This window comes from Corticium candelabrum, chromosome 1, assembly GCF_963422355.1.
Source record: "Corticium candelabrum chromosome 1, ooCorCand1.1, whole genome shotgun sequence".
Taxonomy (NCBI): domain Eukaryota; kingdom Metazoa; phylum Porifera; class Homoscleromorpha; order Homosclerophorida; family Plakinidae; genus Corticium; species Corticium candelabrum.
This window is the reverse complement of record NC_085085.1, coordinates 16,062,958-16,085,872: the sequence shown is the minus strand read 5'-3', so window position 1 is coordinate 16,085,872 and position 22,915 is coordinate 16,062,958. Positions and strand designations below refer to the sequence as shown.

The 22,915-nt window shown below is 38.9% G+C and overlaps 3 protein-coding genes across 7 annotated transcripts; 2 read left to right on the top strand and 1 right to left on the bottom strand.

Annotated features, from left to right (window-relative positions):
• Positions 1-2,706, top strand: LOC134177528 (iron-sulfur cluster co-chaperone protein HscB-like). Its single transcript, XM_062644316.1, has 6 exons — positions 1-223; positions 297-393; positions 876-965; positions 1,044-1,185; positions 1,244-1,291; positions 2,576-2,706. Exons 1-6 carry the CDS (start codon positions 36-38, stop codon positions 2,692-2,694), a joined length of 684 nt encoding a protein of 227 aa, XP_062500300.1. The 5' UTR covers positions 1-35; the 3' UTR covers positions 2,695-2,706.
• LOC134177454 (smoothelin-like) lies at positions 2,586-9,924 on the bottom strand. Its single transcript, XM_062644237.1, has 16 exons — positions 9,789-9,924; positions 9,629-9,684; positions 7,272-7,678; positions 6,701-7,183; positions 6,496-6,571; positions 6,120-6,361; positions 5,988-6,063; positions 5,784-5,927; positions 5,641-5,729; positions 5,504-5,579; positions 5,352-5,450; positions 4,960-5,238; positions 3,415-4,894; positions 3,274-3,358; positions 3,054-3,205; positions 2,586-2,995 (listed from the first exon to the last, which is right to left on the bottom strand). The coding sequence occupies exons 3-16, from the start codon at positions 7,302-7,304 to the stop codon at positions 2,884-2,886; spliced, it is 3,426 nt and encodes a 1,141-aa protein (XP_062500221.1). The 5' UTR covers positions 7,305-7,678; positions 9,629-9,684; positions 9,789-9,924; the 3' UTR covers positions 2,586-2,883.
• LOC134177491 (DNA repair protein RAD51 homolog 3-like) lies at positions 9,924-22,822 on the top strand. 5 transcript variants are annotated; one of them, XM_062644285.1, is made up of 11 exons: positions 9,924-10,076; positions 18,876-19,182; positions 21,424-21,494; positions 21,556-21,651; positions 21,720-21,853; positions 21,910-22,043; positions 22,108-22,175; positions 22,238-22,298; positions 22,399-22,459; positions 22,526-22,633; positions 22,709-22,822. In XM_062644285.1, the coding sequence occupies exons 1-10, from the start codon at positions 9,959-9,961 to the stop codon at positions 22,625-22,627; spliced, it is 1,152 nt and encodes a 383-aa protein (XP_062500269.1). In that variant the 5' UTR covers positions 9,924-9,958; the 3' UTR covers positions 22,628-22,633; positions 22,709-22,822. The 5 variants fall into 5 exon arrangements, with proteins under 5 accessions (XP_062500269.1, XP_062500262.1, XP_062500278.1 ...); XM_062644294.1 differs by lacking the exon at positions 22,709-22,822 and adding an exon at positions 18,335-18,469 and having other exon boundaries at positions 9,954-10,076; positions 22,526-22,661; XM_062644278.1 differs by lacking the exon at positions 22,709-22,822 and having other exon boundaries at positions 22,526-22,661.
• Positions 22,823-22,915: the final 93 nt, after the last annotated feature.

The following is a 22,915-nucleotide window of genomic DNA, read 5'->3' as shown; positions in this document are numbered from 1 at the left end:
ATGCGTGCTGTATAAAACGAACCTGTTTACTGGGAATGCAGAGTAGATGTACTAGTCGTATCTTGAGTGGTGCAAGCCGGCTTCTTTCGATACGATGCAACTCGTCAAGTTGCTGGAAGTGCGGATTATCTCTTCGCAACAAGCCATTTTACTTGTTCTGTGGTTGCTCTTACAATGTTCTGTTGCCGCCATACGCAGATGATTATTTTGCAGTTTTTGGAATGTAAGTGTAAATGCGAAATGCTTTCTGCTAGAATTATGTTTGTAATCAGGCGAGGCATGGAACTTTTCCTTAGCGCAAGATCATTGGAGATCGAGACTCGGCAACTAACAGCTCGATTCAGAGAATTACAGAATTTGATTCACCCAGATAAATTCAGTCAGAAATGCCAGGTGAAGTGGATGTTTATTTGGTGAAGGACACGTTTTTATGTCTGTCTCTTACAAGCATTAATTGTGATCTACTTTTTGGATAATACATAAGTCAACTTGTATACATAGAGGATATATATATAGGCCTAACAAATAAATTTTTATGAAAGCACAGTGCACAATTGAGAGTTAGCAAACTTCTTTGGTAACCTCAAGTTCTAACATGTTTAAATGAAACGGAGACTGGCTGTATTGCTTCTGAGGAGTCGTGTTATATTTGATTCCTTGTCATCTTTTCTTGTTGCAGCAAAAGCTTCCTTCAAATCAATTTAATGCCTTTATAAAGTTTAGCTGTGACCGCATTAGATAAGAATATTACGCCTGACCTATTCCTACATCGACGGCAGTTACAGTTCTGTCCTAGGATTAATACATTCTTAGTCATGCCAACATGTTCTGATATTCACACAATTTAGTTATGTTGTTGGATATTGATTATATAGAATGAACGGATACATTCTGCTCAGCAGTCAGCATTTGTGAACAGAGCATATAAAACACTATTGGACCCACTTTCTCGAGGTCTCTACTTGGTAAGGCAATGTTTTTATAAATGCATGCTGCATGTAGCTAAAGAATGCATTGAAACTAATATGGTTTATGGGTTGTAGTTAGCAGAACATGGAATTGCTATAACAGAAGGGGAAATAAACACAGACATTGATTTTATGAGTGAGATGATGGAGCTGAATGAATTAGTAGCAGATGCAGCTTCTAATGAGGATGTCAAACAACTTTTTACAACTGTAATGGGTTAGTATATATGATGTTATAGCTGTTACATGTATACTGTGATGATTGCGAATTATAGATAAAATGCAACTTTGCTGGCAATCAGCAGTTAAAGCACATTCCACAGGTTGGATTTTGACATGTTATCTGCTAGGCTTAAAATCTAGTCATGGGTCACTATACTATAATTATTTATCCCCCTCCCCTCTGTATCCTGTAACTTTAGTTTCCAGTTTTAGCAGAATCCATTGGGCGTCACTATCAGACAAGGTTATGAACATAATTACTCAGGACCACTTCGATTTTTATCTAAGGGCTGTCAAAGTACAGTATTTCCTACAATGTTACTGACAAGGGTGGAAAGGGGGGTTAAACTATGAGATTGGTGACCTGTTACAGTGGTGACGAGAGGGCGTCGACCACACAGCCATGGCTGTAAAGTTAGAAGAAGCTACTTAAATTATGTCGAGTTTTTAGTGTTTTAGTTGTTAAATGTACCTGGTTAGCGCGCAAGCTTTTACAGACCACTTGACGGTTGCTTTTGATGTCCTGCTGCTTTTGATAATTCAGAACATGTGCAGTGAATGTTCTAACATCTCTGTTCTGCATGCATGACTATAAAGACCTGCTTCTACTACTAACTTTTTAATTGGTCAAATTGCAATGTCAACAAGAAATTAAATACAAATGGCAACTACTATGCAAATGTCAGATTACCAGCAGTTCTGATTAGGCGACACTGCTTAATTAATTAATTAAGAAAAGTCATTTTAGGATGGGCATTCGAGGACATTTCAGTTATTGAATCTACAAGCACTTGGTGTATCGATGAAGGGCAAATCCAAGACTTGGCTGGTCTCTATAGCAGTTGACAGCAGTCCTATAGCACAGTTAGTGAACCATTCATGATGCCTCGTCTGTAGGCATAAACTAAATTTAGGGTAGGTATTCTGACTTTGAATATGGCTAATCCACACAGCCAACATGTGGTCAACGCAACCTGAGAAATTTTGGTGGGAATACGAAGAGAAAAGAATCATCATAGTTACAACTGATGCCACTAACATTACTGTAGTCTCTTCCAAAGTCTGCTGCTTTACTGCCTTTCAGGCTACAGTACACAGTAAAACGTGAGCAGTCGTCAGGCTTGCAGGTGGCGAAACATTGAAGTCAAATTAGAGGTGGTCCTTGTAGAAAGTGGAACCAGACAAATAGCATAAATTAGGGATGGTTGGGAGTTACGTTGTGTTCAGTCGTGTAGTAGAAGCTTCACATTCATACGTTGGAAAACAAAGTACTAGTAGTGAATAGCCGTTTGCATAATTTAGACAACTCCCTACATGATGTAATTTGAGAAGTCTGTTGTTGCAAATTGTTTTTAATCATTACTGCATGCCTCTGTACTTGGTAGGTGACATGGATGAAGTTCGAAGTAGCCTTGTTCATATGAGGTACTACAAAACAATACAAGAAAGATTGACAGAAAAGACAAGTGATCACTTAGCTGAACACATTTCTACTTCAAAGTAACTATAACTACCATCTCTACCAAAGTACATCATTGTTGCTATATCTAATTCGCAACAGCTATTTCAGAGGTAAAACTAACTGCATTACCCAGCAGAATCATTTGATAACCACATTTTATAGTAATCCTCTACACATTTAACAAATTTGAAATCACGTGTGAATCTTCCCTACCCATCAAAAATCAAACTGTCACTTAAAGTGATGATAAATGGATGATAGATATGTCATCACACTCCGAGGATCTGGTTGTGTCATACTTGTGAAGTCATTCGCATCCAACATCTCACTCATGCCTCCCTCACTACTCATAACACACAAAATCAACTCAACGTTCAAATACTACCAAAAACATAACATACGTAAATGTTGTAAAGGCCAGATCAAAGTTTCGTTTCTTGTCAGTTGATGTCAAATCATCATATGGAATTTTATCAGGAAAGTAGGAATGTGCCAAAGCACAGAAGGCCAGACCATTGCTAAATGACTTACTGAAATCTGTAATTTCAATGTTCTAACAAACAACAACAACATCATCGTGCATCATTGACAATTCAACAAAGAATACAAGGCAAAAGTTACCTCATAGAACTTTGTGCGGGATTTTACCCATTGCAGCAGCTGCTGCTGACCAGAATTGGCAGATTTCTTTATTTGACCATCACTCCTGCACAAAACACATTCTCAACTCACAATATAAACTTGTTGAGTTCCTTTGCTTACTTTGAGTCTGGTGATGACTTGCCGTCAAGACTTTCCTTAAATTTCTCTCGTCGTTGCTTTGCCTCTTGATCCGGCTTCCTTTTTTCTTCTAACCTTGCTTGCCTTCGTGCTGCTCCCCTTGCAGAGTAATCATCAGAGTAATCTCTTGTTCTTGTCCTTGCCGATTCTTCCACAGCTTCTCCTCTCTCCTTTTTCATGCGTCTTTCTCGCCTTGCCTTGGCTCTCTCTTCATATGAGTCAGGTGTCTCCTCTGCTTTACTAGGCGTTTCTTTCTTGCCTTCGTACTTTCCTCCATCTGTAAATAGTTTGTCTTTTTGCTTACTCAGTTTGTCACTAGCTTCTACAGCTTCTACTACTGGTGCTTCAACTGCTGTCACCGTTGATTCTTCATTACCTGCATCTTGAGATGCTTGACTTTTCACTTTCTTCACAACTTTCTTTTTCACTACTTTCTTCACAACAACTTTCTTGGTTTTCTTCTTGCCAACAGGCTCCTCTACTGGTACAACATCTGGTGCTGGAATGCTGTCCTCGGAATCAGAAGGAACACATTGCAAAGCTGTTGCCTTGTTTTCTGTAACAGGATCTTCAATGGAAGGTGACATATCCCTAACAGGCTGCTTTATTGAACGCTGTTTCACAGGTGGTGGAACTGCCTTTTGTGGCTGTGCTTGCTTTTCTTCGCTATTCACATCACCACTGTCATCATGAACAGGGGACTCTTCTTTTAGTGTATCCTCTGTGGTAGGTGTGTCCTGCATTGTTGTGGACTCCCCTGGGCCCTCTTCTCTATCCATAATTGGTTCATTCTCTGCAACAACACTGGAAACTGTCTCCTTAATCAGAGCACCCGTCTCTTTCTTCTGTAGTCCCTTTCCATCACTACATTCTGATTCTGATCTTGATACACTTCTTTCCTGTGATACAGCCCTCCTTATGCTTGGCTCATCTTCAGCTGGAGTTTGATGTCTCTCTTTCTGTTCGCTGCTCGAAACATCTGGCTTTTCTTGTGTGTGACCTTGTTGAGGATGAGCTGGAGAAGTCTTGTGCAGTAAATGTTTGCCAAATGGAACTCGTGGTGACTGTGACCGGTTGAGAGGTACCATTTGTGTTTTGTCCTCTTGTGTTTGCTTTCGCAAGTGCCCACGGAAATCACCACCAGTTGGTCCACCAGAAGGATACTTTTTAGTAGCTGTTTGAACAGATTTCTTCAGAACTGCTCTGTAGTCAGGTTTTGCATCAGACACCTGAGCTACAGGCTTTGGCAACACGACTGGACCACCACCAGACTTCCGCAGTACCCCTCGAAAATCAACCTGGGCAGCGTCCGATCTTCCTACTCCTTCTTTTCCAGTCTGTTGTGCACTACCCCGGCTGCCCTTTAACACAGAACGGAAGTCTCCACCCTTGATACCTGTCTCCTTGGCAATGACAGCTGAGATCTTCAGTGGTGTCTCAACAGCACCCGGAAGTTTGCGAACTGTAAAATCAAGAAGAAATATAATACTGACAATGAATACAATATAGCAACATCAAAATCATGACCTGGAGTAATACGTGATGCCTCTGTGGCAACAGATGGGCTTTCAGTGCGTGTTGGTAGATCTTTAGCTGATGGTGTTTCTTTGGCCACAGTTGTTGGCTTGATAGTTTCTTCCTCTTCTTGCTCTTCTTCAACAGCTTCCTCATCATTACCTCCCTCTTCTTCTTCTTCATCACTACCTCCCTCTTCATTGGCATCTTCCTCTACCTCTTTATTGCCTTCATCCTCTTCTGCCTCTTTGACTTCTTCCACTTTGCCATCTCTTTCATCTTTTTGATCACCTGAAATTAGTAAAAAGACTGGCTAACCACGTAGATAAATGCATTAACAAGCAACTATTTAGGCCAGTAGGACTAGACAGGTTTAAACAAGTAGACCTAACAGACATAAAAACCTGGTTCTTCTATTCCATTGTCTGCCTTCTCTGTCTTGCTAGAGCTTCCATTTGAAGTAGGCAACTGGATTTTCTTTTCCTCTCGGGCTTTCTGTTTTTCTAAAAGAACTGTATAAACTTGAAATTTACTAAGATAGTAAAGAAAGTTCAACCTGCCCGAGAATTTCTTAGTTCTTCTAGTTCAGCTTTGTATTTTCGTTTTTTACGTAAATCTCTCGTTTGTGCCATCTGCTTACAGACATATCATCGCATGCAGAACAGATTGAATGACAGTAAAACTACTACCAACCGCATCCTCAAGTTCTGCTATTCTCTCATCCTCTGAGAAGTCATCATTGTCAACTACTTCCACAAGTTCAATCACTTCCTTGCCTCCATCTAAGTTATTACATGAGCAACCCTTGCATTTCAACTAATAATCAACAGACTAACCAATGGTGACTTCCTCATTCTTCAAATCAACTGCAAGCTTAGGTGATGGAACAGTCTCCACTGTTTCAACACGTTTTATTTCAATTACCTCTGGCTCAACTGGTTTCATGTCAGTTCTCTTTTCTTGGTTTCGAAGAAGTTTCTCTGCAATTGGCAATAACCTCGCGTTACTAGAAAGCAACAAGCAGTAACATACTTGCCAACCCTCTCTTCTTCTTTCTAGATCTCTCAGTTCATTCTTATACTGCCTTCTCTTTCTGAAGTCAGCAGTTGACTCAATCTGCTAGTAAACATAATTGCTTGTTTCCCTAATACGAACACGTATAGAAACTGCACCAGTTCTTTCAAGTGTTCAATCTGCTCATCTTCTGACAACTGCTCCTCTCCTACACCTTCATCTGATTCATCATTTCTATTCTCAATCTGGCCAACACTTTCATCTTTATTAGGCAGAGACTCTGCTTCAGGACTGCTTCTTTTAATAGTCTGACTCTCCTGCTGCTCAGGAACATCTTTATTAGCAACTTCATTCGCCTTATTATTACTAGCTGTCTCAGCGCGCCGTTGTGTCAGTTTGGCTATAGACCCAAAACAAGAAACGACAATTAATACACTTTCAGTCTCAACAATAACAATGTAATCAAGACGGTGTCAGACTTCTCCGGTAATCACGTCAGACTTCATGGCTCAGTCAACTCAGGAGAGAACTCACCTTCTCTAGCCGCTCTGAGATCGTCCAGTTGCTTTCGATATTGTCGTCTCTGCCTGAAATCACTTGAGTTTCGTATCTAAATTTATAAGGAGACATTACCGGAAATGCACACGCAGACAGGCAACACAAACGCAAACTGGACCGAAGCAAACCGCATGTACCGCTAAGAACAACGAGCTAGTAACACCTTAATTTGAGTGCTAACCATATCCTCGATTTGAGCGATGTCGTCGTCCTCGCTCACCCGGTCGTTTTCAGAGTGCTCTCTTTCTCCATTCACACCTGAGCGTGACACATCTCGCTTGGTAGACACTTGAACAGGAGCAGGAGAGCTTCTTGAACTGCTGGCCCGAGAGCTCTCACTCGAACGCCTTTCTCGGATGAGTTCTTGCACAGCAGGAGGGGGAGATAGCTTGTTGGCCGAAAGCATAATGGTCGCCGTAGACCGCTGTTCCGCAGGAGGTGAGGTAACAGGTGGTGAAGGTGAGCGATGTGCTACAGACTTAGACGTGTCGCTTGTCGTTCTTTCAGGCTTAGAACGTTCAGCAGCATTGCGAGAAGCTCTCGAGCCGGTCTTCTCTACATTAGTCGTCTTGTGCATTCCTGGAGCAGAAGAGCCACCTTTCTTCAAAGCACGGAGTTGTGCTCTCAAGCGGCTGCGTTCTTCATAACTGGTAGCATTGTCTAACTGCAACAAAACGCAAGATCCAAGACAATAGTAAGAATACAGCAAGTAATCTTAGACGCAACTTCAGACCACGGTTAACTGAACTTACCTGAGAACGCAGTTCATCTTCCACTTCAGCCATTGGAAAAGATGAGCGAGCACTCGATACGCGCTGGAGAACAAACGGACTGGGAAAATGGAAGTCACCGCTACGAAGAAGGAGGCTCCGAGTCAATTACGTTGTTACTAGTTAGCCAATCACCGTGCACTTTAGTTGCATATCCGGATTCCAAATAGGCGCCGACGGTTATATACACAGACCTCAACTATCTCACAACTATTCAAAATGAATCTCTACGTACTGTAGCTATTGTTTGCAGGCAGACAGTAAAGTGACCATCTGCTCAATTTCTTCTATTATTCTGTTCAGCTTATTACTGTCAGCTGCACGTTATCTGTCTCTGCTCTCTGACTGATTTCCTTCTGTATAGCTGTATTGATGGCCTTTTGGACTACCTGCCACATACATGACAAGAACAATCAGACGTGTACCTGCTAAAGCAATAACAAATGCTATGAATCCCATTGTGATACAGTAGTGTACAGTCTACCTCCTACCTAGAGGGAAGTCACTATGACAACACATTAATTAATTAATAATCAACATTCATTCCAAGTCCAAACTAACAAAGCAAGACTGAACGCTAGCACAAGAAATGCACGGAAGTGTTGCCTAACAAGCACAAGCATCACACATGTCACAACCCCCTGAGGTTTAGTGCAGGTCTCTGTGAGTAAACGAGCATTTCCAGTTACAATACAGAAAAAGTGCTAGACAGGTCACATGGAGAAATTGTATGTAATAAATCCTTACAGAAATGCGTCTGTTAATGCTACTGGTGTTCTGTTTCATTAGTTGTCAGAAGTTTAGATAGCTTCCTTTCCGCATTGGATTAGATTACTGCTGCATCAGTTTCATAAATAGCAAAGAAGAAATGGCCATCATTCCTGAACATGAAACGGCTTCCCTGGCATTGTTGATCTTACCACTGACCATAGCCTTGTACCTGGCAGTAAGCCAGCCAGTCTACTAGTAGTAAAACATATTCATCTCACACCTTTAATAATTATAAATTATAAATAAGGTATTTAACTAACCAACTGAAGTGAAGACTTCAGTGAAGACTTCAGTGTTCACCAAGATTTCTGTCTCTGCTGGCTCAACTACCTGTATGCTTCCCAAGCATCGTAAAAATCAAGATCATTGCCAAGTTTCAATAAGGTATGTGACATGAGTCGAGTCAATCTAAAAGGCACTCTCACCAAATCCATAAATTAAAGCTAAGATGTTTAGAAATTTAAGATGGTAACCAGCCGCCTGCCCTAGCCCCAATGTGAATCATAGTGGTATTGGAAAACACAAACTGTTGTTACATTGTTCACAATAAAAACAGTAAGTGAAATGTCCATCCATTGTGATGAAACTATGGTAACAGGATTACATGAGTAAATCTTCCAAACATCATCATGTATGGCTGCTCAGAGCAAGCATTGAAATCTACCTTTCAGTAAGTACCACTGGACATAACATCTTTTTTTATGGTTGACAAGAGAATTGTATAGACAGATACCATGCCAGTGCATACTACTCACATTCTGTTTCCATTAGGTGGTATATCTAGAAACAATTGTTGTAGTTCCACTATTAAAATTATAGATATGAGTACCATAGTTGCCATTACATACATAGAAAGCTAGTGAATGACAAGCTAAATAATGGATGACTGCTCACATGTTCATCTAAGACAAACTATCCAGACTTCCCTATAGTGTTTAGTCTAATGTCTAAAAACACCATATACACAAATTTAACTTCTCTAATCTGTGGTCTCATTTATAAATGGAATTTACAAGTGACATTATAAATTAATTTGTATTCAACAACTTTGAATAACATGTACACCACATAGTAAAAAGTGACAATGATATCACTTCATAAGCTGTGACAGATGGACAACACCTCTAATCTTCTTAGAAATCACACTATCTTACAGACGTCACTGCTATGATATCACTAGTTCACCTATACGTTTCCTTTGCCCACATGCTGTTCTTTCAGTTTCCGTCCAATCATCTGCCATCTTTAATTAACTGTGTCACCACTTATAGTGTGCTGTACACGTTTCAGAGTATCATTTTGGGGTAAAGGCCTATACGCTTACTAAGGGATTTATGCAAGATACAAGACAAGACAGCAAGACAGTAGACAGTCAATTGCCCAAAGAGCGTCAGATAAGACAACGTTTGTTGTCCTGACACCACCATGCTGTTACTGTACATGGTTATAGCTAAGCACAAAAATTCCCTAACTAATCACTCAAACTGTCCCTACAAGTGTAGGCATTGCTAGACTGGCACAATTAATTAATTAATTAAGGAACAAAAAGTAACAACTAGTATACGTACCTTTTGAATTTTCTGAGATTCTATCTTTCTTGCTTTCTTAGGAGCAATCGTCTTTGCTAGAAGTATTTACATGTTAGACATTGTACGTATAGTCTCCAGTCTGAGTCTACACGATTGCAACAGTTCTTAGCGTGCACGTGTCTACGTGTCGTCTGTTTACCTCCTTTCTTGGGTCCCAAAGCCTTCTTCCGAGTTTCTCTACGCTTTCCCCTTAAAGGATTTGAGGCTTGCTTACGAAATCCTTGCACCATTTGCAGAAGACGCGAGCACTGACAAATTTATCATTGATTTCAATGTTTAGACTCGGACGTTGGCGGCTAGCTAACGATTATGGAGACGAGCTTATCTGCATTTCATCTCGCTCCTAGCTTGTTAACTAGACTGGGTCAAGCTGGTTTCTTCACGGTTGAAGATCTACAGGGCTATTCGTCTAGTGACATTGGATTGGGTGAGAAACGTAGAACTATAGAGAGTAAAACTTCAACTATACAGACACGTGCAATCTTCTTCAACCGTTATTGACAAAAAAATTCAATCAGAAGAATTATCTTTGGATTAGAAGTATCACTGGGGGAACGAATAGGAGTCTACTAGTGCTATGCTATTTTCTAATATGTCAGTGAGACAACATGGTTAAATATAAAAAGACCCGAACAGTCACAAATCTTTAGGTCATTTATCATAGAACGGAAGAAAAGCTTATTGCAAATGTGTAGTTACTACTTTATTCAACCTGCTGTATAAGGTGTGTTATACAGATTTACAGTACTGCATGTACAGTACAACTCTGATTATCCGGACTTTTTTTGGAGGAAGCAAAGTTGTCCGGATATTGAAAGTCCGGATAAATGAAATGATGGTGTGGTGACTTTCTTGAAGCTCAGTTATACATGGACAAATAAGTACATAATGAACAAATGTTTAATTACTTAATTAGTATACAGCAATGTTAGGTCAACAACACTCAACGTGTTTACACATTTAATGATTAAATGTAAAAAAGTCTTCTGTGATTTCCAATTTGGAGTCGGTTCAGAGGTTTCCCTGTTGGAACCGGCCATGTCATTGGGGAAACACGTGAAAAGACACCTGCTTTTAGGGCGGAAATAAATTGTTCAGATTATTGAGACATTGAGAACTGGTGTCCGGATAATCAGGGTTGTACTGTTCTTGTATGCTTCTTTCTTGTAAGGGTGCAACAGTAGTTTTACATAGCAGACTGCTGTAACAAGTGTGAACCACAGAACCATTTAGTGTAATAACTGAGAGGGCTGCATTTCTTCTAAAACAGTGTATCAGTGGCAATTTGAACTAATGGTTTAGCTTCGTTCTTCAATGAAAAATTTCACATCAAGAAATTCTGTAACAAGTAGCCAGGAGATTTCAATGTCATTGTGCTGTCGAGTTATCAACTTTCCAAGACTTTTTCTCTGTATTTAGAAGTTGTACCATTGTTCAGGTTTTATAATTCTCAGAATTGCTTAGACTGTAGAATAGCAACAATCAGTTATTGCTAATAATGAAACTGAATAGACTACTCTGCTGGGTACGAGACTTGACTGACATGCTATTTAATACTACATTACAGTACTATTACTGCATATATATACTAGTCACTGGTCTTAGACAATGGCAATCACTTCATTATTATCATCATGAACTTTAGTTTACTGCAGATGGTTTAGCAATGTTCAGGCTTTGCTGGAATTACTAGATTGCTGAATCATTAGGCAGGCACTCTATTAGATTGCTGAATCATTAGGCAAGAAGTACTCTAATAAGATACCTTAGACCTCCAGCATATTGTTGACAGTTTGTATGGCTATGTGGTATGATAATCCACACCCTGTTGTTATGTAGACCAATGTGGTAGGTAGGTACAGTGAGGTCAGTTTACTTGCATTAAGTATGATAAGTGCTTATAAAGGACAAAGTTACGTGACTGAATGAGAGGCATCTACCTGTATCTCATGGGATGTGGTGTGTCATGTGTGATGCTTACTGATCAAGGCTCCTATCTTACTATAAAGTCAGTACTGTTGCGAGGTTTTAGGTTTTAGTGGCATTTCAGCAGATACTGCAGTAGACAGCAGTTGTCTCTAAACACTCTGAGTGTTTGTCTAGTTGCATGTATACTTATAGTGTGCATTAATTGTCTGTGAAGGCATACAGTGACAAACTCAGATGATTAGTTTAATAGTTTGATTTTGGCCCAATGTTTGCAAAGACCCAACTGTAGTAGATAGGTTTCCAGTGTTCTAAGAAATTCATTTTACCATCTATTATTTGCAGAAACAATGCAAACATGAGAATGTTAAAATCTTTGTAGAATATATCGAACTTGTAAATTTGCCACACTTGAAGAGAACTCATCATAGGTTTTCCACACCTAATTTCACTGATGTAAATCACGCAGAGAAGGAAGAGTAAAAGAATGGGAAAGCATGTGAGTTACATCAAAGGATATTCTATTGCTTCTGTTTCAGTGGCGTAAGAACCAAGAGGTGCCGGGTCCCCCCATAAGTTTTTGCAATTGCATCACTTGACTATAAAAAGGTAACCAATCCCAGAACTTGGCTGATACTGTCAACAAAGAGTAATCTACAATGGCATGTTAGGTGAGGTTAACAAACTGCTCTATTCATATTTCACTTTCACAGTCACAAGTGCTACTGCAGGAAGGTCCTTCTTTTCCCTTTGCAGAATCAAGACATTTCCTCGGACCACCGTGACACAGGAAAGATTGAACAACCTGTTCCTACTCTATGTTCGTCCAGACAGAACAGATGCATTCAATCTTGTTGCTGTAGCAAAGAAATTTGTGGCTGTAGAACAACTGCCGAATGAACTATTTTGGCAAATTGTGGTACTGTAATTCATGTTCCTTGTAATGCATTTAGAGAGTAGATAAGATTGTTAACTGAGTTCTTTGATATATCAAAATATTGCCTGGCGTACTTGATTTTCTTCTTCCCACAGCTTCATCCATTGTTGTCCAGTAACTGCATGGTAGTGCAAAAAGTTACATTTACTAGTAACAGCGACATAGCATGAAAAAATTCTGGAACTTTAGCGACCATAGCCTCCTATCTCATTTCCTATGCCTATTCTTATTTTTAATAAGCTGAAAAGATTATTCAGAAGTAGGAAAAAACAGGTGTGGTCTGTCAGCTGATGGCACCCCTACTAAAAATTATCTTTCTACCCGGTTGTGTTTGATATACTGTAATCTGTCTGACATTTGTAGTTATTTTGTATAGGCCTAAGGAATGTTATCAATCAAGCTGATGCCATTTATTATTGATGTATTAGCATTACCACCCATCTGTGTGTGGACATTTGGCTAACCTAACTATACTGAAGGGGCTCGCAGATTGACAGATTTTACATCCCAAGTTGGTACTATATCATTCAGCAGGTAAGCTAGGAGGGCACGCTATCTGATCTGATAGAATGACAACATGGTTGTTGTACTGATCTAGAGTACACAAAGCTCTCTCTCTCTCTCTCTCTCTCTCTCTCTCTCTCCTCTCCTCTCCTCTCCTCTCCTCTCCTCTCCTCTCCTCTCCTCTCCTCTCCTCTCCTCTCCTCTCCTCTCCTCTCCTCTCCTCTCCTCTCCTCTCCTCTCCACAATTGGGAAGAAATCCTTGAGTGGTGGGTTGATTATTTTCATCTGTTTGCAATCAGTCCACAAAGAACTGAAGTTTACAAATGTCTGACCTTTTTAAAATTTTGAAGTGAAAACCCCATTCTCAAGATGTCTGATAGTACATGCTCTGGTTGAGATCGTTTGCCTGTGGAAGGTTTCAAACTTGGCAGAAGTAAGGTTACTCCTATCAAAATTAGGCAATCTTTCAGGCAATCTTTCAGGCAATGTTGGCAACAAGAAAGCATTCTGAAAGACTTCAAGAATGCCAACATAATTCATTTGTACAAAAGATTGGAGACAAAGCTGTTTGTAACAATCATGGGGTATATTTCTGTTGTCAGTTGCAGCCAAGACAATGGCAGGGATACTGTTAGACCAACTGACTACTCACGTTTCAGAAGCTGGTTTGCCTGAGTCCCAATGAGGATTTCACCCTGGTCGTGGTGTACTGTTGACATGATTTTTCAACATATCAGATACAAGAGAAATGTAGAAAGCAACATGCAGACTTGTTTATTGTGTTTATTGACTTTGTTGAGGCATTTGACTTAGTTGATCAGTCTGTTTTTTGGAAAAAAATTATACTTGGATGTCCTATAAAGATTGGCAGGCTTATTGTGGCTTTCGTGATGGAATGCAAGCTTGAGTTGTCAGCAACAGCACTGCACCTTCCAGCTTTTCAGTTAACTGTGACGCCAAGCAGGGATGTGTTCTTCCATCAACTTCATTTAGCATTGTTTTCTTGCGTGTTGAATGATGCTGTTGAGGATCAACAATCAGGCATTCAAATTTGTTTAGAACTAGCAGTGGTATCTTCAACTTATGTCAATTGCAAGCCAAAAATCGGTCTCAGAAATGATTACATGTGAGTTGCTGTTTGCTGACAATTGTGCAGTCTGCGCTCACATCTTTCACAATATTTAATTGATTATGAATTAATTCACTCGTTCTGCAACATGTTGTGGTTTGACAGTTGACGTAAAGAAGACTTCGGTTTTCTTCTTGTCAAAAGCTGGAGACCATTCTCTTGTCTACCTCCAAATTTTTTCTACCGTGGTAGCTCTGTAGTAGGTGACACCACAGTCTCTTCTGAAATCTCTTGCAGACTGTCAAAATCCAGTTTTTCTTTTAACAAAAAAGTATCAAGCAAATTCTGGAAAAGGTGCAATGTCAAACTAACACTAAAACCTAAGATCGATGTGTACAAAGCAGTAGTTTTACTAACATTGCTGTACAGTTGTGAGGCATAGTCTCCACTGGACCATGATATGAGGTGTCTCTGGCAGTTACAGTATGTTCTGTCAAATGGGAAGACGTGGTTCCTAACTCAGGTTATTTTCATTGTTCCTGACACAGGGTCTTTCCCATGCTCGTGTTTGTGGTATTGAATTTTATCTTTCAAACATCAGGTTAGATGGGCTGGTCATGTAGTTAGAATGCCAGATTGAAGAATACCAAATCAACTTTTATATGATCAACTGAAGAAAGGTAAAACCATCAAGGTGGCTCGAAACTACGTTTAAAGGATTCACTGAAAAATCATCTAAAGTGTTGCTCGACTGATCCTAACACTCTTGAAAGCTTGCTACAGATAGAGCGATGTGGAGACATTGCTGCCACAAATCATTGCATCATTTTGAAGACCATATAATTTTCACTGCTGGGACAAGGGAAATGCTGCAAGGAACATCATGAACAAACCCAGCTGTACAGTCGTACCTCGTTATTTCGACCACGTTTGTCCCACTAGTTTCTGTTAGACTATCGTGACTGTCGGATTATCGGTAACAAAAACACAGTGATCATGTAAATTGGTTTCATGTGTACTTTGTCAAAAAGTGAGGGTGTCGAATTGTTGGGTGTCTTGACTGTATTGCCATATCATCTCTTGAGTGTCCAACTTGTGGTCTAAAATTAAATAGAAACATGAAAACTCTTTTCAACGTTTCATCTTCAATGTCTTCACCAAATCTTGAACATTTGTTAGCAGGAGAAAATCCTGATGCTATACTACTACAGAGAGCAAAGATTTCTACTATGTTTGAAATAGTAAAACATCATCATTTACTATGGTTGGGACATCTACACAGAATGGAAAACTGTTGTTTTGCGAAAGATCTACTGTACAGGCATACTAGTTGATATTCTTAGATCTAGACACAAACGAAAACTTTGTTTCAGAGATGTATGCAAACAATAAATGAAGTATTTTCATAACTGTATGGGAAACTTTTGCTACAGGCAGAGTTTTTAGAGAAAACTGCTGAGGACCAGTGCCAATCATATTGCCAAAGAGTGAACCATCTCTCATGCGAAAAAATGTGGCTATTGCAACAAGAGTATCACTTGCTCATCCAGAAGTAGCTTCCAATGTGCACAGTGTGGGAGGGTTTGTGGTTCAGTATACTTCCCAGTTACTCTTGGGCTTTTACATTTTGAACATTGATTAGTTGGACTAACACGGACATATGCAATCCATGTATGTATGTGTGTATCTATCTATGTGTGTATTGGCAGTGTTTGAGGGTGTGGTGGCAAATCAGTTGGCATGGTTGTCTTTATAAAGTGTCACAAAACCTTAATCTTGGAGAGAAGTTACAAAGGGAGTAAATCTCAACAGAAATTCTGCAGTTAGGCTGACTACAGACATGTCTGTATACCTGTCCAAGCATATTACACATTTGGATTATTGCACGACATCATCATTTTTGAGATGTACAAATGCCAATCATGTATTGTAGTGTACATGTGATGTTTGTCTTCACATGTGCAAGCTCTTTGAGAGACAGGAGATTCTCAAGGTGTCAGTCATTTTGTTCACCTGCTAGTAATTGCATCATGAGTTTATTAAGCAGTTTATTTTACCAGTTGGACATAGCAGTCAACTTTCTGAATGAAACTGACCTACTCTTGTCTTGTGATAGCCAGGCAGTGAACAAGTGTATAACCAACAGCTTGTATCAGGGACTCTATACAACTGTATCTTACTAATTGAATTCAGAGATCTCAAACAATCAAATCTCTGAGGACCATTTTCAAGCATCATGCAGTTCAAAACAAATTTTAACATGTGTGTCAGACTGTTATAGCAAATTGAATTGTATATATATACTCGGTTAGAACTCACATCATGTTACATGTGAATCTCATTTCAACAGTACAACTGAATGTATTGCAACATCTGGGTAATATAAAGTTTTAGTAAAACTGCACATGTATATTTGGGCTGACCTTAAACTTTAATGTTTCTTGTTCGTTTCATATTACTAGGTTTAAGCTACAGGTGTAAATTAAATATCTGCCCATTCTGCAGTCTTGCATATGAGTCTGATGATGTGTTGATGATTACAGTAGTAGGTGATTGTTTTGTATTTTGTTGTTGGAATGACAAGTGCAACAGCTAAAGGAAGAAGAATTTTAAAGAACATTGGCAACTTTAATCTTTACTGTTCCGGCATAGCATTTGTTTCTGTTACTATAATTATTATAGGACAATTGCTGTTATCTTTTGCGATTCCAGCAAAGGTTAATTTAGCCATTTAGTTTCAAACTGAATTCAATCTGTTGTCTTTATCTGCCACATTATTTTCAGGAATTAATTTTCTAGAGTTAAGAATGCTAGCAGGCACTTACAGTTGAACAAGTAGACTGAAACATTTAGATGTTTATTAAGTTATAGCATTTACAGTGTCTTTGCATTTTGTGCATGCATGTGGGTTTCAGTTGTAAACTCATGGTGCCTTATACATGAATCTAGTGGCAGATACGAAGAGTGTCACTGGAGTGATGTTTCCTTTGTAAATCTACTGTGCAATGGTGGTGTTTGTACAATTTGACTGGGCAGTATTTGCACTAGCTTCTGTATGCAAGTATAAGACCATGTTTCCTGGCTAGGAAATATGAAAATTTAGTTAGTTTAGTACTTGGTTTAGTTGTTACATAAACCATGAGGATATACAGTATATTGGCTTTAAATTGGACGTGTTAGTGTTTGCTCTACAGACTTGAACATGTCTTGCCTTTGTGTCTTATCACATTATTGTAGGGCTTGTTTACCCATTACTCTTTTTCCTCAGTATGATAGTTCATTCCAACTTGGCAGACTTCAGTATGCTGTTAATTAACACTTTAATTAAGAATAGATGGTTTTTTCTATTATTTATACAACAAACAAAAGATGATGTCTATTTGGCAAGTACACTTGGAACATTGTTCATTGCTTCCTGGAAGGCAATGAACTTGAGAGTGGTATATATTCAGCACTGTAAATGGAATAATGAATGTTGTCACTGCAAATGAATCAATGGTGTGCCTCTTGTTGCAAATAGTGACAGGTTTTGACTTGTGTATTAGAAAAGGCTTTATTAGCTTGTAACTAGCTCTCAGTGCCTTTTTTGAATTCATGTGATTGCACAAAAAATGCAAGTACCCTCTTATGAGCAATAATGTCTTAATGGGAACAGGTCATTTTGGAAATCTAAATATAATATAAAATTAAGAGATGTGTTAGTGTAAAGGATCAAACTGTAGCTTCTAGCCATCAAACTGCAGAAGCCACGATTAGTTTTACTACACTGTATGACTGGATTAAAAGCACTCAGTCAAACCAAATGGGAACACTTCCTAATTATATGGGGAACAAGTGATCACACCTCTGAACAAATGTTCTCTCAGCAGGTCACAGTGACTTTCATGTCCAACATATAAGTGTCATTACCTTGGACATTTGAATGGTAATTGTTTTTCTTGTCTGAAATATGTATGTTTATTTGCATTTACTACTACATAGTACAATGAATATTTTCAATAAGTAATGTTTTTTGTTTGCCCAATCAGTCTGCCAGTCAATCAAATATTTTTGTTTAGGCATGCACAAACACAGTCTAGTTCCAATTGCAACAATAGTGAACAGAGACTTTTAAAGAAGACTTTGCATGACATGCTTATGCATTTGGACTCATTTTTGGTGGGAGACATCTTACCAGCAAGCAATTACTTTCATGTAATCTCATTAATCTGAGATTTAATGCTGCATCGCCACACACTTTATTGTGCAGCTTTGAAAAAGACTGCGTCTGTTTGCTTGGAAAATGGCCCAGTCATTAAGTCACAAAGAAAGCAGATGCAACCTCTAAATTATAGGAATGGCTGAGTTGATTCTTGTGTATACAGCTGGACCAAAGCATTATGAGGTATTTTGATATGTGTCTCACAGTCTTATTAATTAATTAATTAAATTCACTTAGAATGAGTGTTGGGCCTCCAGAGAGAGAGGGTGTTTGTGTGAGCATAATTGAACAATGCCATGATAGCATGCTGAATAAACAGTAAAATAGATTTTTTTATTGGTAATGACACTAGGACAGAGAGATGAGATGTTTTTAATTTCTTCTTAACTGAATGATGAGACCTTGACAATGTCATTGGGATTCACACAGGGCACAAAACCACTGTTGGGTTCAAGTTGTTTGTGGGAATGTTAGTAGCTGACAATAATAGGTATGGTAGATCTTTCAGTAAACTGTCTATTTGTCAAGAAGTATGTCTTCTGGTTTAGCTGATTGTATCTTAACATTAACATCTACTGATTTTGTTAAGCTGCTAGGATTTCAAGTAGTATGGTTGAACACCTGCTACACATTTTGCAAAAATCTGCAGATTCATGTGAGGAATTAAAAGGAATTGTTGAATCAGAGAGAGAGTTGACTACTAGTCAATTGACCAGCAAGTTTCAGTGTAGTCCAATAGAATCTGCAACAGCTTTGGATCTGTTTCATACAGAGCGTTCAACTCGATTCATAGTGACATTTGGTGCTGCAATGGATGAAATGATTGGAGGTGGTATTCCACTTGGAAAAATTACAGAATTCTTAGGAGAACCAGGATGTGGGAAGACTCAAATGTGGTAAGGATTCCATACACATTAGTGAATTATCAATTATCTAGTCAGTACTGTTTACCACAACTTTCAAAGGTTAGTCTTTATATCAAGATATTGTATGTTATATATATATATATATATATATATATATAATTTGTGTTAATCTAAATAGATGGTGGCACCATATAACATGAGGAGCCATCCCTACATTCCATTGATTGGTTTAGGTAACTTGCACAAAGTCAGGGTATAGCCAGAGTAACATTGCATACCTGTCATTACTTGACAGTAATTCTAAATGAACATAATAAATTAAGCTATTTTATTAGCCAGGCAGTAATTAGTATTCATTGATTTGAAGCTGGCAAATGTTTGTGTGGTTGTTGCCTGTCAGGTTAGGGATACATGCTGCTACGACCAATGGGATACTTGTTTTGTCATATTTAAGTTTGCAAGGCGTGTGATTTGATAGCATGCTTATAATCATTGTTTTTCCAGAGTGGCCAGTTTGATCATTTGTGCTGGATACAGCTTTGCCTTTATCTCATGTAATGTATGTTTCATTGGTTTTGGCAAAAGACATTTAGAGGAAATCAAAGAGGCTTGCCATATGATGGTCTGAGTTTGCAACAAAAGTTGCTGTAAACTAGCCTTAAGTGGCAAGTTATTGTTTATCGTGTGAAAGCAACTCGTTTGCATATGTTGTCTGCTTGTCAATACAACTATTTGATAGCCAAGTTGACAATACATCAAGGTTACTAAAACTTCTACATTGCTGGCTCGAGGCTGAAAGGCCTGGAAACTTTAATAAAAAGAATTACTCAAGAAACTTATCTGTCTGTCTGTCTGTCAATGGTAGCGTATTTCAAACAGGATCACTATTACAGGCTAAACTTTAAAATTTAGTTCAATAGGCCCTATAGGGTCACTATACATACTATAATATGTACCTATCAATCTGTATGTATGTATGTATGTATGTATGTATGTATGTATGTATGTATGTATGTATGTATGTATGCAATAAATCTGTGGAACGCTTTGGTCTTACAATCAGTTTTAAAAAACACAAGTTCTTTACCAGCCCAGGCCTGGAAGAGGCTCAGTACCTCGATACCCACCCATAAGAGTGGGTGGTCATGCTTTAGAATATGTTCAGAACTTCACTTACCTCGGCAGTTCTTTATCTGTCGACACCACCATTGCTTCTGAGGTCTCCTCTAGACTTGGAAAGGCCAGCTCAGCGTTTGGCAAACTTTCAAAGAAATTATGGAAAACGGCATGATATCAAGCTCAAGACTAAAATAGATGTGTACAAGGCAGTCATCCTACCAACTTTATTGTATGCCAGTGAAACATGGTGCCCTCTACAGCTTGATATTGAAAAAAAACTGAACGGTTTTCACATGAGATGTCTTTTGTCAGATCTGCCATATTAAATGGGAGGATATGATTCCTGACACAGGAGTCCTGTCTCGTGCTGGTATCTGCGGATTGGAGTTCTACCTCCTTAAAAGTCAACTTCGTTGGGCTGATCATGTGATTAGGATGCCAGATTCAAGAATTCCTAAACAGCTTTTGTATGAACAACTTAAAGAAGGAAAGAGATATCAAGGTGGTCCAAAATTGAGATTCAAAGACTCTCTTAAAGATAATTTAAAGATATGTTCTATTGACCCTCACAATTTTGAGAAACTTGCCACAAATAGAGTCACGTGGAGACGTTGCTGCAATGTGTCACTGAAACAGTTTGAAGATGAACGAATTAGTGCTGCACAAGTCAAGAGAAAATGCCGTAAAGACAATATACAGCCTCCGGCTCACTACACCATTAGTTCTCTTGTTTGTCCAACATGTCAGCTACAATGTCGATCTAAGACCGATCTAAGACCGGACTTTTATCTGACATGAGGCACAAAGGACACTATTAGATAGTCTTCATCGCAGCGGTGGACATACCATCATGCCATCATATATGTATGTATGTATGTATGTATGTATGTATGTATGTATGTTTGTCAAAACCATATATTATCATAGATCAGAACTGTTACACTGTCTGTTAGTTTTTTGTCAAATAATTATTTATTTTAAAGATAGATATGTCTGTCTGTTTGTGCATTATTGAAGTAGTTTAACATGTATAGAATTGGTTATTGTAAAGGAATTATTTTGTACCTCTAGAAGTATTTATGAAATCAAACAATGTGTTTGTTTGTTGGTTTGTCTTTTTTCACAGTTGATCTAATTTAGTTTCTTGCATAGCTTTCAATTGGCAGTGGATGTCACAATTCCAGAAGAATTTGGTGGTGTTGATGGAGAAGCTGTGTATCTAGGTTTGAGATACTCTAGTGCATGTACAGTGAATCTGCGTTTGACTTGATATTGCTACTGTAGACACTGAAGGAACTTTTGTTGTGGACAGGGTTGTTGACATTGCTGTGGCTGCTCATAATCACTTAGAAAATGTAGCCAAACTGACCAGAGATAATAGTAAGAATCTAAACAAACGGATATCTGATATAGCAGGTACACTGTTGGTTTAAATTTACTGTGGTCAGTCCAGACAGAAATTTTATCAGCACTGAGTCTAAAACATATGATAGCTGCAATTCATTATGTGAGATGTCTCAATCACTTAGAGCTACTATTTCAAGTTTCTCTTTTACCAGATTTTATCCAGGAACATCCCAAGGTTACAAGTTGAAAGATATGACATGAAAACTGAATAATTATTGATTAAATTTACAGGTGAAATTGATAATCATAGACAGCATCGCGTTTCCATTTCGACAAGAATGTGATGATTCTAATGTCAAAACTCGAATTCTAAGTGACTTGGGACAGTCACTTCTTCATTTAGCGTCTGTCCATCATCTAGCAGTGAGCTGTTGATTACCATGCTATCAGTAGCTTGCTTGCAATCTAAATCGGGTTTGTGTTTTGGGTTGTTCTTACCAATCATGTAACGACGAGATTCCTACAAACTGAAGATAAATGTTTATTGCCAGCTTTGGGTAGGCGCTTTAGATCAACATCTCTTTCCAAGAATTACTCAAAGGAGGTTGTATTTATACAGGCGAGAGCTGGGGTCACTCGTGTTACAACAGACTACTCCTGGAGAGAACGCGTGGGTCAAGGTGCGTACTGCATGAAACTATAGACAATCTTTGTCACGCTATTAGTACTGGCAGTGTAGGCTACATTTTATCACGAACGTAGCGTATGATTGCGCTTCAGATATGCAACGCTGTTGAAGTCTCCATACAAACAGTCATTGAGAGTTCCGTTTCAACTAACTGTAAGTTGTTGACGGAGACTGCATTGTGTTTGGCAGTAGAGTACAGTGCCGTTGTTTTCGTTGCAGGCTGATGGCGTTAGAGACGCGCCGATGCAAGCGCAGCAGGAGGCTAGTCAATTTCGTAAGGAAAACATTGGCTTTGAACGATACAGCAACAAGCGAAAGTAGTGTAGTGTGAGTGGAGGGAGAGTAGCATACAGGCATATCCTACTTCGGTTTGTCAAGTATGACATTTGTGCGAATGTTTAGGATGCTCGTGTTGGAGGTATAGAGACAGTGAAAGTCTTCACGGGAGCGCTCTCCAACAAATGTTTATATTTATGTTTCACGATATCATCGCAACGCACCCCATTAGTAGCTAAATGCTGTTGAGAAGATTTTGCCATAAGATGATTATTATATTGATTTCATTATCCTCGCTTTGACTCGATTTGCATTGAGCTGAATCAAGACCAC